At 37.9% G+C, this 17,256-nt stretch overlaps 1 protein-coding gene and 1 long non-coding RNA gene across 10 annotated transcripts; one reads left to right on the top strand and one right to left on the bottom strand.

Moving 5' to 3' along the window:
- The first annotated feature begins 1,830 nt into the window (after window positions 1-1,830).
- On the top strand, window positions 1,831-5,917 carry LOC112174842 (probable hydroxyacylglutathione hydrolase 2, chloroplastic). 9 transcript variants are annotated; one of them, XM_040507904.1, is made up of 9 exons: window positions 1,831-2,331; window positions 2,506-2,585; window positions 2,688-2,784; window positions 3,023-3,134; window positions 3,232-3,290; window positions 4,250-4,350; window positions 4,789-4,863; window positions 4,956-5,054; window positions 5,563-5,917. In XM_040507904.1, the coding sequence occupies exons 3-8, from the start codon at window positions 2,748-2,750 to the stop codon at window positions 5,010-5,012; spliced, it is 441 nt and encodes a 146-aa protein (XP_040363838.1). In that variant the 5' UTR covers window positions 1,831-2,331; window positions 2,506-2,585; window positions 2,688-2,747; the 3' UTR covers window positions 5,013-5,054; window positions 5,563-5,917. The 9 variants fall into 9 exon arrangements, 7 of the variants coding, with proteins under 7 accessions (XP_040363838.1, XP_040363839.1, XP_024168427.1 ...); XM_040507905.1 differs by having other exon boundaries at window positions 5,635-5,912; XM_024312659.2 differs by lacking the exon at window positions 4,956-5,054 and having other exon boundaries at window positions 5,635-5,917.
- Window positions 5,918-7,249: 1,332 nt separating this feature from the next.
- LOC112174099 lies at window positions 7,250-15,166 on the bottom strand. The gene is made up of 3 exons (XR_002925853.2): window positions 14,589-15,166; window positions 13,334-13,441; window positions 7,250-8,556 (listed from the first exon to the last, which is right to left on the bottom strand). It is a non-coding gene; the product is annotated as an uncharacterized LOC112174099 (long non-coding RNA).
- Between the last annotated feature and the right edge of the window lie 2,090 nt (window positions 15,167-17,256).

The raw sequence follows: 17,256 nt of genomic DNA, 5'->3' as shown, positions 1-17,256 counted from the left end.
GCACATAAAATTGCTAGTATAGCCTGTATTAGTGTCAGCCAAACCTGTTTTGGTTCTGCTCCCGAATATATAAGGGATGCCATTCTAAATGACTGTACTCGTTGATTTGTTTTCAATAAAATTCTTATTTTCAAAAAAAAAAAAAAAAAGAAAACAACCAAATTGAATACTGATGTTTCTCTCCAAAAAAAGAAGTTGAATATGATTATGCAATTCTTGTGAGGCTCATTTAGAATACTGATGTTTCTCTCCATTCTCTTGCCTCTCTCATCACTTGCTGCAGAAATTTTATTGATAAGTTCAAATCTTTTTCTCTAAGACACATTTATAAGGAGTGTAACATGGTTGCTGACTGCCACTATGGGAAAATTCTTATCAGACGACGCTTTTCACACAACGAAAAAAAAAAATTCCATTGTGTGTTAATGAAAATGGCTTCAAACAACACGTTTAAAGAACTTACGTCGTATAAGGCTGTTGAAATTCAGAAGTTTTTAGCTAGAAGGTCATTACACAACACTTACAAGAATGGTCTGCTGTGTGAATGAAAAAAAAAATGAGTGGCATATTTCCCTCCTAGCTTGCTCAAATTTCGCTTCAAATTTATACTACATTGTACAACAGAATAGCTATATCTGTTGTTTGAGTGTAGCTTATAAAATGTCATACAACAGTTTTTTACTTTTGTGTTGTATGATCAAGAAAGATAATTTGGGAAAGTTTGGATTTGCCCCCAAATATCATTTATTCCCCCAAAGCCTACAAATTTTGATTGACATATGTGTGATGACTGTAAGCTCATACAACAGAAATACGTAATTTGTGTTGTCTGAATGAGAAATGTTTGTCCCTAGCGCCGAAACTGATACTTTAATTGCACATAGGTTGGAATTTTCCCTCCTTGCTCCCTTAACTAAAATCTAATATGTACATTATCAGAAAACCAACCGCAACTTATTTTTGTGTTGTGTGATTAGTGAATACAAAATTGAAAAAAAAACAACTGCCGGTTTTTTTTTTTTTTGGCAGTGGAAGGATAATTTTTATTAGATAAACAAAACTTTACAAACACAAACACACTTACAAAGCTCACTGTGTGGGGAAAACACAAACAAACAGAATATAAAGAAAACAAGTGGGAACAACCCATCATTATCCATCCAAGTAGCAAACCCTCCAAGGGAGGAAAGGACAGCAGCATAAACATAACCAGCCACCTGTCGACTAGTTAAGTGACCCAGAGACGTCACAGTACTGTTTACCATCGGAAAATTGGAATACACCAAGTTCATCCCGACATCGGAACACCACCACAGGTTCAGCCTAATTGCAGACCCAACGGAGAAGGAAATAGCTGGTGCTAACACCGCCACAAACTGATCCATTGCGTGATACAGAGACACCACGAGGACTGCAACCGGTGAACACACCAAATCCCATGCAGAATCCAACAACCAAATCTCAAAACTAGACAAAACGCCATCGAACACCATCAGCAGATCGCCAGGCAAGAAAAAGAAAATGCCAGACGAAACGGTAACCAAAGAAAACATAAAAAAGAAAGAGGAATCGAGAAAGGCAGCAGCGGAATAGCTGACATGCTGTTGTAAGACATACGATACAACACCGAAGTCGGAGCACCGAACCGGTGAACATTCGTTGAAAAAACTGATTGGTGAGGGAGATGTGCATCTGTTGTGTGAAGAAACTGAGTTGAAAATTGGGAGAAAGGTATGGATAGGTAATCTGAGATCTATAGATGAGGAAGATTTGGGTGATAGGATAAAGGAAGAAAACCAAAGGGAAAAACAAACCTGCCATCGCCAGGGCAGAGTGATCGACCACGAAAGCGGGTCGGGATAAAACCACGGAAGGGTTTAGTTGAAGAGGAACAGAGAAGCTAGAGCCTCTCTCTCCTCTAATCAAGTTTAAATGATTAGGGCGACTTTGTCTTCCCACTTCGAAAAAATAACTTTCCTATCACTTACACATAATAACTCTGCCTTTTCATCCCTCTTCTTTTCCTGTCTATCTCTTTGAGGCCGACACATTTCCCCTCTCATCTCCCCTCATCACCTGCAAACTAAAAAGGGGGAAGCTCAAACTTTTGGTTCTAATTAAGCAACATCACCACCAAGGTAATTCCCTTTTCTCCTTCTCCACATCTGGTGCTTGCCAGATGAAGGGCTACCCACTTCTCTTTCTTATCTGGAGATTTGTGGTTGTCCTTTCCTAGAACAACGTTGCCAGTGAGAGACAGGGGAAGATAGGCCCAAGATTGCTCACATCAAGACCATTTCTATCAATAACAAACGTATATGACGTGCAATGGTAATTATCCAATTCTCTGTTCTTGTATGGTTCAGTTAGTAAATGGGACTCTCAACTGCTTTTTATAAACTCTATGGTTAGCCAATTACCTCTGTTTCTCAATGCATTTATTCATTTCTATACATCATCATTGTTGTGACGCACTTAAACCTCTACCTTTGAATTCTTGTATAGGCTACATGTGCTTTGTAATTCCCTGAGATGATTCCACCGCTGAGTCTCTGGATAGAAATTTCCTGTCAATGTTGGACAAGGTTACTTCAACTTCCTTTTCTTCTCAACTTATGCATCAGTGATTACTAGACCTGTTGTGGTTTTTATGCTGCTAAACATCATTTATATCCTTCAATTTTTAGGTTCTGAATTAGTAGTGCTAACACGCGAGTACAAGACTGTGGCCAGAGGAATGGTTGCCAATGTATATAGGATTTTGTTTTCTACAAAACGAAGAAGGTAACAAAAGAGCATGTGTGACAAGTTTCCTGGTAATGCTCAATTGATCCATGGCTACACATTTGTCAAGTTCCATGGATTTCAGGTATTCAAGTGTCTCATTTTGATAATGTACTGTTGAATATTAAAAACAAAATCGAAAATAAAATATTTCCTTGTGTATCAAAATGTGTATTATAGTCTAATATACTTAAACTATTATCAAATTTTGACAGCTTTTTATTCAAATTTTTGGCAGGGTGCTCTACATTATGTCTTTATTGTGGACCAATCAGAGTGTTTGCATATATGAAGTATGCAATTGGAGGTGGCTCTAGTACTTTCAGCACCAACTTCACTGTTGCCTCTCGGTATTTTTCTTTTTAATTTTTTTAGTTTCTGTTTGTCTTTCCCCCTCATTTTTTTTCATTGACATGTAGTTATTTTATTATTTTCAATTTTTGACAGGTTCCCTTGTTTATTCGGTTACTGTCCAGTTCGGAGCCATCACTTACTGAAAGTTCTAGGTACAGTTCTGTGCAGATCTTCTTTTCTGAAGTTTTCTTAGGTATGTTATTTAGACTTGTATGCCTTGGTTCTAATTTGGACTTGACTATGTGTCTGTATGACTAATTTAGTTTGTGGTTTTTAATCTTTGAATTCCCAAAATCAAGGAAATTGCCGGTATCGAATCACCATATCTATTTTAGTGATACGTTTTTAGAGATGAACTCTATATATGCACACCATCTGTTTATGGAAATGCATGCTTCATTATCTTTCTAAATTTGATGAAAGAACCAAATTATTGACTTTGTAGCTTATTGTTTACTTGAAATTGTAATTGTTTTGCTGTTTCTTTCTCGTCTAAAACCATTCAGTAATCCAATTAGTAAAAAGATAGTGGAGTCTGGCTCGCATTGTTATACAATTTGGGTTGATTTTAGTCATTGGAAAGTCTCTAGAATCTCCAGTGTATAGACCCATGTATAGCACATATATAATGTATTCAGATCATGGCATCATAGTTCTCTATATCTTCCTGATTCTTTAAAATCATGGCACAATCGAAATGAATCTACCAAGCTTTGAGTATTGTTAGGAGCAACTATGAATGTGAATAAAAATAGGAGCAGATCGATCATATGTATAATGCTGTGTTGTTCTTTTGCTTTGTTAGTGGTATAAAAATAGGAGCAGATCGATCATATGTATAATGCTGTGTTGTTCTTTTGCTTTGTTAGTGGTATATCTGAAAGGTTTGTAGCCCTTTAGATATAATTGACATGGAATTCTTATAAAAGAATATGCTGATCGATCATATGTATAAGCCATGTCAGAGTCCCTACAAAAGAAAATCAGAGTCCCCACATTGCAAACTGCAAATTAGCTTTATAGATGTATTTCCACAATATTTACAGATGAACCATCATTCCTTGCTTGTTGATTTGTAATTTATCTCTTTATCTTAATTTGATGCATGCAGGTCACATCAGCTTTTACTTTCCTGGATCAGGGTCAATATTTGCAAGAGACACTTTGTTCAGCCTATCATGTCGCAAGTTGTTTGAAGGAACACCTGACCAGGTAATTCTTGGCCTATGTTTTATGTCCTTACTACTTTTTAATCAGTCAAAACTGGTGCTATGTTTGAGTTCGAGGAGGGAACATCCTGTAAAATAGTGAGAGTCTGTCAGAAGTTTGTTTGAGGGTTTACTGCCGGAAGATGAAATCATTATCCTATAGAATTTCGCAGTAAATATTAAAGAACAATGTTGTAGTTATGTGTTGCATTTGCCTTCTGTGATTAATGCTCGCCCTTGAGATAAAACATAAAAAGCAATGCTTTGCAACTTAATGGTCGTTCAAAGCAGTTAACCGTTCAAGGCAGTTAATAGTGAAGGTGGTCCTTTGGTTTTGAACACTTCGAAGCAATGATTATCTTGTTACATTTGTTCAACTTTATATATACTATATGTGTGTGTTTTAAAATCTATTTATTAATCAGTTGATTGTCTGTTACAGATGCAGTCTTCCCTTACAAAGATTATGTCTTTACCAGCTGATATAGAAGTATACTTTGGTCATGAATATACATTGGTTAGTCATGTCACCTTTTCAGTTTTCTGCAAGCTATATAATGTTTTAAAGTTCAGAACAGGGAACTGACTTGAGGCAACCATTTGTGATTGAGTAACTCTAAGTTTGCCTTATCTATTGAACTTGAGCACGAGGCACTTCAGTCCTAAGCAGCCCGTGTCACACATCTTCGCAGCAAAGGCGTGCCTACGATAAATACCATGGCTTTTGTTTTAATAATATGGTCTTTTGAGGTTGCATTTAGTGATCATTGACTTCGGATTTGGTTGGAAAGCCACTAATTGGATAGTGAGAATGTGATTATATGTCTTCAGAATTCTTATATCTGAAAGTTTTGTAGCCCTTTAGGTCTCAATTTGCTGTTATGACTTATGGTTTTGGAGGGTTTCTATTATTCAATAGACTAGATTACATTCCAAGCCAAATCTAAATAGCAATGCCTAAGTACTTGCAGTGTAGCAAACTACTAACTGCATTTTTCAAAAACTTTCATAAGAGCAACATTTTTCTAGTATATATTTGTGTATGAAAGGAAAGCAGAATCTTGTCTCACATCTCCGGGGATACTTTGACTTATTAATTAAGGTATGCTGTCAAGGCGTGACTATATTGTTATGTTTTGAATGATCACCTGTCTTTCAAACTTGGGTTTGCAATACCAGATGTAAATATAAGTCTTTGTATTTTGTCTCTCTGTAGCTTCTTGCTTGTGTCATTTTGTCATGTTGCTCATGGGTAGTGTGGCTTTTGATGTGGGAGTATTGTATGCAGCTTCTTGAAACAAGTTGATGTGGTGGCAAAAGCAGAATGAAAAAAGAGGAGCAGCAAGAGCAAGCATTAGTCGTGGCCAAAGTGGGCAAGCAATCATAAATAGTCCAATAAACAATGATCCATTTCTAGCACACTAATGTCTTTGTCCCGGATGCAATGTTAAATAATAAATTGTCACCGATTCATGATTTTGTGGAACAATGACTAATACGAATTGTATCTTGGTGGATCCAATATACTTTGAAGTTTAAAATATGGGTTGGAGTACTATTAGTTCATTTGATTGTTTGCATCAAATTTTATTTCCATTTAATCACTACTATTCATTAGGTTAAATGAATGTTTAAATGATCATACAACAGATTTCTCATCTATACTCTCACACAACAGAAAGCATTAGAACCCTGTTGTTTGACAAGGCTTAACAAACAATGGATTTAAACAAATTATGTTGTCTGAAAGTAGCGCCTCAATTGCTGCGCAGCTGCGCCTGTCATCTGCTGAGCCATCTGTCGAGCCATCATACAACAGTTATAACACATACCCGTTGCCTGTGTATTTCTCAGACAATTGTGTTCCACCGTTGTGTGAATTTTCAACAGACAACTGCTCGCTCTACAACGGTGGCACTCCAAATCACACAAGAGTTTTCGCCCGTCGTCTGATAAGGTTTTTGGCATAGTGTCATCTCTGCTAAGTAGCTCACAACATTCAAGATCAAAAGGTCTTTTATTTGGTTGTAATGGGGCTAACACTATGCCAATAAAGCCTTCAGGTCTGATATGTAAATTATATGTTGTCTATCCAGCTGCCGTCTCTTACGGCATCAGACGACAGATATCCTCCGTCGTCTCTTCTCACTCAGAGAACAGAATTTTCGCAAGACTCTGTCGTCTGAACAACCCAAAATTCAAGGATTTTAGACTTTCTGTGGTTATTAATTACATACAACGACAGATTAATGTTGTTCAAATGAACTACAAACTACAGTTTTAATAAAACTGCTGTTGTCTAACATTTAATAAGAACACATTTATATGTTGTCTGAAGTTACTAAAATAAAGGCTTGTTTAACAATCTGTTGTCTGAATGAATTTGTAAAGACATTTGATTGTTGTTTGAAATTCACTTAAAACTGGGTAAATTATGACTCATCTGTCGTCTAAATAGTTTTAAGACTTTATTTTTATGTCGTTTGTTTTGTATTCCAACCACAGTTTTAAGTATTTATGTTATCTGATAGACAATATATAATCATGTAGTTGTGTAGTTTGATTGAGGTCAGAAACTCACTCTTCTGTTGTTTGAAGCACATTTGAAATATAAATAACTTGTTACTTCTGTTGTTTGATATAACAAGAAACAACAGATTTTGGTACGATTTAGTTGTTCATTTTCATGTTGAGACAACATATGTTGTAATCTTGTGTTGATTGTTAACCATATGGACATCATTCATTTTGGAACAATACAAAAGGCTTGTTATATCATCAAAGTCAAAAGACTTGAAGCCAATTCAGAACATAATTTAAGAGAACACCAAGCAAAACTAGACTACTTCTAACCCAAAAATAAATAATTATAGAGTAATATTACTCCAAAGCAATCTACCATATATATATATATATATATATATATGGAATTGACATGGCGATCTCAGTAAAATCGACACGAAAGAGTCAAATTATGCATCACACATCAAAAGGGAGACATAAGTGAACTGGAATGTTAAGGCATGAACAACTTAGCTTTGGGAATTTATTAAAGTCCATTTGTATAGCCATGAACTTGAAATTTTGCATACTCATAGTAAACATGTTAAGGTAGAACATACTGAATTTTCATAGAATTTGGATTTAGGACAGCAAGGAAAAAGAAGAACACAATCTGACTGAACTGCAGGAGTCATATAAAAAAAAAATCTCAGCAGCATGGTCAACTTAGAAAATTCACCAAAAATTCATTGTAAGTCCAATTGACTTGAAATCAGTTTTGAAACAACTATTTGAAATGCATAATTCAACATATATAAAAACCAGAAGTTAAATGATTCAAATAGGAGTTCAAATCTCAACAGAAATTCAGAGGATACATTAAAAATGCTGGAACTTTCCCAAATGCAGACCAAATTTGGAAGAATCACCGAAAATTCACTTTACTTTGGAATAAGATGAAACTTTCCAGATCCTTTGTTAACTAACAAAACAGAAACATGTCAAAATTTCAGTATATTTGAAGACCACTAAGTAGGGTAAAACAAAAACCAAAGAGAGCTGTGCTGCAGGGCAGTTTCTGCAGAAGTCCAAAAAAAGTTAGCACCTATCCATGACTGCTTAGACTACAATTTTATAAGAGATTAAAAGAAACATAATTACTCACAAGTCCCAACTCCCAACCAAAAGATTATCAATTCCAAAAGCTTATCAATTTATTAAAATGGATGCTAATACAACAGAGAAGGTCATGAAGCAATCTAGAAACTAACAACTACTTGACTGCACTATGTGATCAATTTTATTTATATATTAAGTTTACAAGAAAGGGTATTACCCATGGAAGCTTCCTAGCGGTTTCAAAAGCAGAATACTTGTTGATGGTAAGCCTATGGGACTGGGAGTTAGAGGTAGCAACTTCATTGGTGATGGATTATCTAATCAGAACTGTTTTGCTACAAAGTAATTGAGTTTACGGTCTAGATAGTTATTCTGGGAACTAAATTGTATGAGCATAAAATTGGTTGGTTCCTAAATTGTCGTTTAAGAGGAGAGTGACAGCAATTGAAATTACTGTTAGAATGACCTATAGTACTAAATATACAAGTGAAGAGCAGCACCAATCTATCCTTACCGTTCCTCCACCAACACCAAGTCCTTGTCTACTTGTCATGAAAGTGATACCCTTCCACTTTGCAACATAATGAACCTGCAAACAAAGATGCATAGTTAAATTGCATTCATCGTACTTGAATTACTCATATAAATATTTGGTAATTTGAAAGACTCTTGAATTACTCATAGATTTTTAGTAATTTGAAAGACTCTAATTATATGTTTTAGCAACCTTATCTGAGGTCAAGTTTACTTTAAAATCTATGACAGAATGTATCCATTACATGCTTAGTTGATTTTTGAGGATGCAGCTAATGAACAACTCTAATTCCAGAAGATATGTGAGGGCTTCTGTTAACGTTAGAGATCCGAGGGGGTCTAGTTAGCTTTAGAGAAAGAGAGAGAGAGAGACACACACGAGAAGTATAGTGGTTCGTCTCCGCCTTAGCGGGAGACTACGTCCACTTGAATATTGTATTTTGTGTGTTTGGGATTACAAAGTGTGTAATGGAGTGATGTTTAAGGAGGAGGAGGGGTCCCTTTTATAGGTAAGGGAACCCCTCTTCTTTACATTTTCTTAGATATGGGATGTAGAAATCACTATTCTAGTCTAGAAAAGCTATGTTGTGAGTGCACCTTGGCAAGGCCGGAAAGGTGGCTTCCCGGCGACATATTTGCCACTTCCGGATACCGTAGCGTAGCTTGAACATAGGGCTACGGGATGCATGTCTCGGTTGGGCCTCACCATGGCTTGTGAGTGTCCCAAAGAGGGTGTTACTTATGCTTGGTGATGTAGCAAATCCTCCTTGTATAGTGGGAGGTATCTACAAGTCCCCAAAGTCCCCAAGTAAGAGGAGCTTCTTGGTTGGGGAGTTATAATCATGAAGTCATCAAGCATAAACAATGTCCGAGATGCGCCTAGCCCTTACAAGTCCCCGAACTCCTTAAGCAAGAAGGGACTCGTCTAACCTGCACAATGAGACAAAAAACGCGCATATGTAGAATGCTTTGTTGTATTGGTTACCGCTCGTGTTAATGGAATGCGAAAATAATTCGATTTGTTGCAAACAACAAATGATAGAAGAATTCAATATTCCATTAATGTGTATGAACATGTAAAATATTGGTATTTGTATATGTGGATCTTATGGCCATATAACACGCACAATAGATAGTGGCAAGTGTAATGGGTGTCCAAAGAAAATTGTGAGAGTAGTCCCGGTGACATAGTATGAAGCGTTTGTGAACTTGGGGCTTAAGTAAAGCATGTTGGACATGATCGAGCAAGTTGGGTATAGTTGAGTGTGTAGGCGCTGTGCGAGCATGCGAGGCATGGCCCAAGCACAAGTCGTGGCCATACTCGATACCCAAGCGAGTCGCAACCTGAGCAAGTCGTTTATCCGTGCATGTTTAATTAAGTCGTAAGTGTCACAAGCTTCTAGATGAATGTCACATGTTTATTTAATTGAATTGCAATTAAAATACAAGCATGACATATGTGTATAGCATGTACTTGTAGTAAAGTCGCTAATAACATTTTGTATTTGTTCTAAGCATGCTTAGAGATTATTGAGATCGATATGTGAGGCATGACATATCTAGCATGTAAGGCCTAGAAGGCGTTGCCAAGTGTACAAAATATTGTAGGCATGCTTAAGAGTTATGGAGACATGTATAGACATGGCAAAGGCTCTAATTGCAAGAGCGTAAAAGATAAGATAATGTTACTTATCCTATGCCAATTTGGAGCGAGTTGGAGGAGAAATTGGTATAGGTACCCAAATCATGCTGGAGTTGTCCAAGCATGACACTCCCATGTTGTTTTGGCGAAGTTTCTTAGTAGAAAGATGATGGTTTCGCCAACTTGAAAGGTGTTCGGTGATTATACCTCCTTAACACAAGATAGATGATTAGTAACTAAACCATGTAGTTTAATTGATTAAGCATGTGTATATGTAGTCTCATGTTACGATGTTAAAAATGCTACAATTCTATACAATTGCTATCTCACATATACGCACAACGTCAATTTATGGTTACACACTTGAATTTCATAAGCATGCCCATGTGCAAATTTGTACTTTATTTGAATCATGTGAAACAAAAATCTAAGATCTTATGTATTGTGCGGTCAAGATCTGTGACCCAACATCACCAATTATCAAGGATAATTAAAGAACTCACAGTAAGGCCATGTTCATGTGGTCCATTAAATATGGCGGCAAGTCTTGGCTAAAATAGTAGATCATGCACACAAAGCATGTACAAGAGAGCTACATATACTTGTATGATGTTATTTAGTATTACACCATGCTGGAAGGTGTAAAAGAGTTCACCTATGTAAATAATCTATGAGATAAGCGCTACCATATTACATGGACAAGCTTGCATGGTTTTGACTTTTGAGTTTTTTTTTTATGGTTGGTGTCAATGACACATGACACATGCATGTAGCGTAATTATCAACATGCATGTAAGAATGAAAAGCATGTGGCCGACAGAGGCATAAGGTGAAAGCAACATATTCTTCATGTATTGCCATGCTTAGTTGATCACAAAGGAAACATGCACACATCTCTATAGTTATATGCTGTCGTGGGCTTGTAAGTGCCGTGCACTTAGAGGCATGTAGGGACAAAGCTACAGGATATAATGCAGAGCGTGTATATTATAATCAACTAGAGATCATGATTAAAGAAATAGACTTATCTGGTTGGTTGGTGCGTCTCCATGGATTTTAATCAGAGTGAAAGCTAGTGGACTGACAAGAGTGAAACGTCCAGCTTCGACGAGTTGACGAGGGAGCTCTGCCTGTCAAGGTTTATCTCAACTGGTTGCTGGGGGACCTTCATCCGCATCTGTTTGCGTTTAGTGTGGGTAGCGGAGGATTGGACAGCGGTATGGAGCTTTGTTTAGCGGGCTCTAGTCAGCGGAGCCCTATAACATCAGCGGAGACTTGGTGCTCAGCGGAGTTTGGCGGGGACTCAGAGCTCTGCGGTGACAGTAGACTTGGAGGTCGGCGGAGGCTCGAAGTTTGGTGAAGAGGTGGCCAGTGGAGAGGATGATTGAAGATGGAATGGGTGTCCAGATTAGTTTTTGGGTGTGAAGAGGAGGTTGAAACTCCGCCATGAAAATTGAAACTCCACTACGGAAAATGAAGCTCCACCAAGGATTGAAGCTTGGCCAAGAGGATTGAAGAGTATGGTGAGCGGAGGAAGTTCGAGTCAGTGGTGGTGGCTGGCGGCGCGGAGCCTTGGCTAGAGGTCACTCCTAGCGGCGTACGGTCTGGCGGAGACTTGGACAGGACTGGAATTTGTTCGATGATATATTGTTGATGGTCACCGAATGGCAACGCTACTGTCATCACCGAGGAGCTTGGGTCAGCGGTGTACAGTCCGGCGGTGTACAGTTCAGAGAGTTAAAATTAGGCTAAGCCAGGCTAGCGAAGGAAGCGTTGGGACATCAGCGGATCATGGAAGACGGAGCCTTTGACCGGTAGAGCAGCGGAGCTTTTTGCTCACTTGGAGGCTTGGTGCTCACTTGGAGCTCGGCGCTGATGATCAGCTTGGCGGTTGGCAGGTTGCCCAGAGTGGACTCGTGGGTGTCCAGAGAAAATTGGCACCCAAAATTGTTTTTTGTTTTTTTGTTTTGACCAACCTTCATCAGCGTTGACCAACCCTAATGGTGTTGACCGAAGTTGACCAACTCTGAATGGCGTTGACCGGAGTTGGGCGTTGACCGGCCCTTGATTGGTGTTGACTGAGCTCAAGTTTTGAGCGGATGTTGCTTTGACTTCGTTTTGACTTGAAACCTTGCAACTTTTACCAGCACTGGGAACAAATTTATGTTTGAATTTTGTTTTGTTACCGCCAAGGATGGATAGCGGCAGATGTAAGGCTTGATTGAGAATACAAGGCAAGGAAGGTCGAGTGCTTCTAGCGCCAATGTTAACGTTAGAGATCCGTGGGGGTCTCTAATTAGCTTTAGAGAAAGAGAGAGAGAGACACACGAGAAGTATAGTGGTTTGTCTCCGCCTTAGCGGGAGACTACGTCCACTTGAATATTGTACTATGTGTGTTTGGGATTACAAAGTGTGTAATGGAGTGATGTTTAAGGAGGAGGAGGGGTCCCTTTTATAGGTAAGGGAACCCCTCTCCTTTACATTTTCTTAGATGTGGGATGTAGAAATCACTATTCTAGTCTAGAAAAGCTATGTTGTGAGGGCAACTTGGCAAGGCCGGGAAGGTGGCTTCCCGGAGACGTATTTGCCACTTCCAGTTGGGCCTCACCATGGCTTGTGGGTGTCCTAAAGAGGGTGTTACTTATGCTTGGTGATGTAGCAAATCCTCCTTGCATAGTGAGAGGTATCTATATAGCTTCTTACCTCTCAGAATGTCTATATCATGGTAGATGGAATCGGATAATAGTACAAAGTATCAATTAGTGCCATTCGTAAAACAATGTAAAAAGAAGATAGGAAGAATCTAAAAGATAGACCTAAAAGACAGCCAAGTAACACATTGAAAGAGAGAATACTTGAGCAGACAACTAGCTACGAGCATAGTGAGGTCCTACTGGGAATGTCTCAAAGGTTCATTTGGTATCTAGTCAAGTATGGAAGTTTAGTAATATGTGATATCTAATAACACTTGGTACTGGCAAAGATAGTCCTAAAAAATTGCAACAGAACAATCACATTAATCGTATTCTCCTACAAGCTACTGATTTTTCATTTTATTATTCCTTGAGATATACTTTGAAAGTGTAATATGGAAACCTTACTGATATGGATACCAAAAAAATTTAAATAGAATTGAAACATAGCAAAGTAAATCCAGAAGAGCAAAATTAGAAAAAGAATAAGCAATTACCAAAATCTGTGAACCTTTTCCTTGGAAGGTGGAGAAATTCCACATATTCTCTGCTGCGTTCATCAATCTTATGAGGCTGGAACACTAGAGGATGCCGACTAACAATTCCTGTAGTTATTTCCCCATGTGTCATTTCCCAAACATCCAAGAAGAAACATCACCATAAATGAAAACATCCCAAAAATGAGTGGCAAGAATAGCCAAAGTCTAGCATTTGATATCTACATGACTAAACAAATGAATATGGCCACTCTATCGACCAAACCAAGCCCTCACAGATGACTATGAATCTTATCAGAACCACGGGGTAAGAAGTCCTTCCCGACAATGCTCTCCAAGACAGAAGACTTCCCAAATTCGACCCCACAAAACCGAAACATAAGTAAACAATATCCATTAATATCACAATAAATTCATTCTTCATGAATTTTATTCTCAAATACGCCTTTCAAATTAATACACATGCTTCAGCTAACATGAGCAAAATTCCACTTCCACCAAAATGCATAAAAGGCAATTTGCTTCCGCTACACAGCACAATAACTAAAACTAGTCTAGCGTCTAAAAACTGGTCCAGAATTCAACGAATCTGTGATTAAGCACAATAATCAAGCATGCAAAATTATATCTAACATTGATCACTACACTTTTGCTTTGGAAATGCTTCTTTTCTTTCGCTCAAAATGGATCTATTTTTGAAAACAAGCCATTTGAGTATACAAGAAATTGCAGGCCAAGTTTAATTATATAAAAAACCATATATTAGTATGAAGAAGAACCTATTCAGTCTTCCAACAGGAAATCGTTCCCTGCTTTCTATTACTACAGGTAAATAATTGACCTATCAAACAAGTGATGAGTAGCAAGGCATGCCTCCAAATCTTACTAAAGTATGTCTTGCAGCATAGAAATAACCAGCAGAACCCAAGCTATAAAAGTAAATTGGACAACAATATTTATCCTTTCCCCACCACTAACATAGCAAAGGTAGAGGAAGCAGCTCATAGTACACTCTATAAAACGGACTATGTTAGGATTGCCGATAGCTTGAAAGCTATTTCAATGCTTCTGCTTAACACAATAATCATACTCTCTATCTTCATCGCTAAGAAAATTATGCAATAGACTTCAATCAAGCAAAGCATTCACACAACATCTACTATGAACTAGGTTATATAGCTGACCAAAGAAGAGTCCGAATAGCTGGATCAATCAGAGAGAAAAGAGAAGGTGGAAGAATGAACCGGGAGCTAACCTGGCCACTGACGGCAGCGATGGAGGGAAGCGAGTCCCAAAGAGTCGGTAATGCACGGGTTTCGCCGTGGTCACCGAGAGCTGTGCAAGCTCTTTGGATTTTGTTGACCAGCGAGATCAGGTTCTCCATCCAAAACTCAGCGGTGATGGAGGGAGCTACCGGCGGGCAGGGTGGGAGTCAAATCGTGTGGATCTGAGAAAACATTCACGATTCGGAAAAGGTAGATCTGCTATGGGGATTGTGATGGTGATGAGTCAACTAGACAGAAATAGAGAAAGGAGGTGTGGGGATGTTCAAGAGTATTTGAAAACTTAGACCTGAGCTGCTCAAAAACCAGCAGAAAGTTATGAAAATCAAAAGCCCAAAAAGAGAATTGGAATAGCAATTTGGTATGCAGATGAGGGAGACATGATAGAGAAATTTACCCACTGCAAATGCTAGAGGATAGGCTGTTGGTTCGACATCAACTGGTGTTTTTGGCCATGTGAGTAAGGATGAAGAGGGAAATTTCATGAGAGAGACGGCAAGCTATGAGTGTTAGGCGTCTGAGAGGAGAGAGGTTTCGTTTTCGATGAGCACCTTTATTTCCTTTCAGAAAACTAAAGGAAAAAAAAAAACGGTGGGAAGTTTAAGTTTGGCAACAAAAATTGAGCGGGCAACACAATTTGGGTATACTTTTTCTCCATTTACTCAGACAACATATAAATGTCGTCCCAATTTTCAACATTTTAATGAGAAATCCTCAGTCTTTTAAGACGACAGTTATCTGTTGTCTTAATTTTCTAACTTACAAAAAAGATGAAAAAACCAAAATAGTACGGATTCTAATGCTATTCAGACAACAGAATTAATTTATATGTTGTCTGAAGAAGTTTAAAAAATTCAGACAACAGAAAACAACAATTTTGTCTTTTGAAATGTGTAGTCTAAAGGCATTATTGGCATAGTGTAAGGGCAAGTGGCTAATAGAAATGAAGAATACGGAAAAACAAAGTCTATGGAAATCGGTGAAGCAACTCTCTCTTGTAGAGATATTAGACTTTTGCTTTCGAATGCTAACTCACTCACTCTAATCCCGATGTACAACCTACGCTAAACTATGTACAATACTTTACTTTCTTTCTATTTTTGGATTTTCTTCTATTTGACTTTTTTTTTTTTGGGTGGTTCTAGTTGGACCTCCAAATTTGATATTTGGACCTCCAAATTTTTTTTCAATTATTAATAGATTTTGTCAAGTCATATGAAAAGACAAATAAGGACAAAGTGAGAAAAATGAAGAAGAAAAAAAATTACTCTTCTTGCCTTCCCCAAATATAACATTCAATTAAATTATTATTTTTTTCTTTCCAAATTTCCTTATATTGTCATATCGTTTTATAATTTACCTAAAACAATTAAGTAAAAATAATAATTTCTATACATGGCCCACATTTAATACAAAAGTAAATTTAATTAAAACAATCTGATTTGAAATTTTCTTGAACAATATTCATTGAATATTATGTTATAGTTATTGCTCGATCTTTCAACCCAAAACCCATGAAATCCTTTTTTTAGTGTTAACGTTTGTATCCGTGGGGATCTCTAGTTAGCTTTAGAGAGAGAGAGACACGCACACACGAGAAGTATGGTGGTTCGTCTCTGCCTTAGCGGGAGACTACGTCCACTTGAATATTGTACTATGTGTGTTGGGGATTACAAAGTGTGTAATGGAGTGGTTTGAGTTGTGGGAGGAGGCATTCCTTTTATAGGTGAAGGAAGCCATCTCCTTTACATTTTCTTAGATGTGGGATGTAGAAATCACTATTCTAGTCTAGAAAGCATGTTTGTGAAGGAAACTTTGCAAGCCCGAAAAGGTGGCTTCCCGATGACATATTTGCCACTTCCGGATACCGTAGCGTAGCTTGAACATAGGGCTACAAGATTCAAGTAGCGGTTGGATCCCATGAGGGTGTTGTTTATGCTTGGTGAGGTAGCAAACTATCCATGTATAGTGAGAGGTATCTACAAGTCCCCGAAGTCCCCGAGTAAGAGGAGCTTCTTGGTTGGGGAGTTATATGAAGTCATCAAGCATAAACAATGTCCGAGAGGCGCCTAGCCCCTACAAGTCCCCAAACTCCGTAAGCAAGAAGGGACTCGTTTAACCTGCACAAAAAACGCGCATATGTAGAATGCTTTGTTGTATTGGTTACCGCTCGTATTAATGGAATGCGAAAACAATTCGATTTGTTGCAAGCAACAAATGGTAGAAGAATTCAATATTCCATTAATGTGTATGAACATGTAAAATATTGGTATTTGTATATGTGGATCTTATGGCCATATAACACGCACAATAGATAGTGGCAAGTGTAATGGGTGTCCAAATAAAATTGTGGGAGTAGTCCCAGTGACATAGTATGAAGCATTTGTGAACTTGGGGCTTAAGTAAAACATGTTGGACATGATCGAGCAAGTTGGGTATAGTTGAGCAAGATGGGTGTAGTTGAGTGTGTTGATGCGGCTGAAATAGCCTCACAATTTAACCCTGCAAAATGTAGTTGTCAGTATAGGATAAGCAGGAATCGTTCAGTTCGGGGATTGTAGGTAATTTTTGTTTTTGTTTTTATTTTAAGTAGATTAGGAACCAAATTTCAAAACCCCCATTTTATTCTTTTATTTGTTA

This window comes from Rosa chinensis, chromosome 6 (assembly GCF_002994745.2).
Source record: "Rosa chinensis cultivar Old Blush chromosome 6, RchiOBHm-V2, whole genome shotgun sequence".
Lineage (NCBI taxonomy): Eukaryota > Viridiplantae > Streptophyta > Magnoliopsida > Rosales > Rosaceae > Rosa > Rosa chinensis.
Note: the sequence above shows the minus strand (reverse complement) of the source record. Positions and strands in the feature narration are given on the sequence as shown.

Excerpts from the sequence above, each read along its gene's own strand:
- LOC112174842 (XM_040507903.1), top strand. The coding sequence starts at position 2,748 with ATGTATATAGGATTTTGTTTTCTACAAAACGAAGAAG. Across the intron at positions 3,135-3,231 it reads AACTTCACTGTTGCCTCTCG|GTTCCCTTGTTTATTCGGTT; the intron begins GTATTTTTCTTT and ends AATTTTTGACAG. Across the intron at positions 4,351-4,788 it reads TTGAAGGAACACCTGACCAG|ATGCAGTCTTCCCTTACAAA; the intron begins GTAATTCTTGGC and ends TGTCTGTTACAG.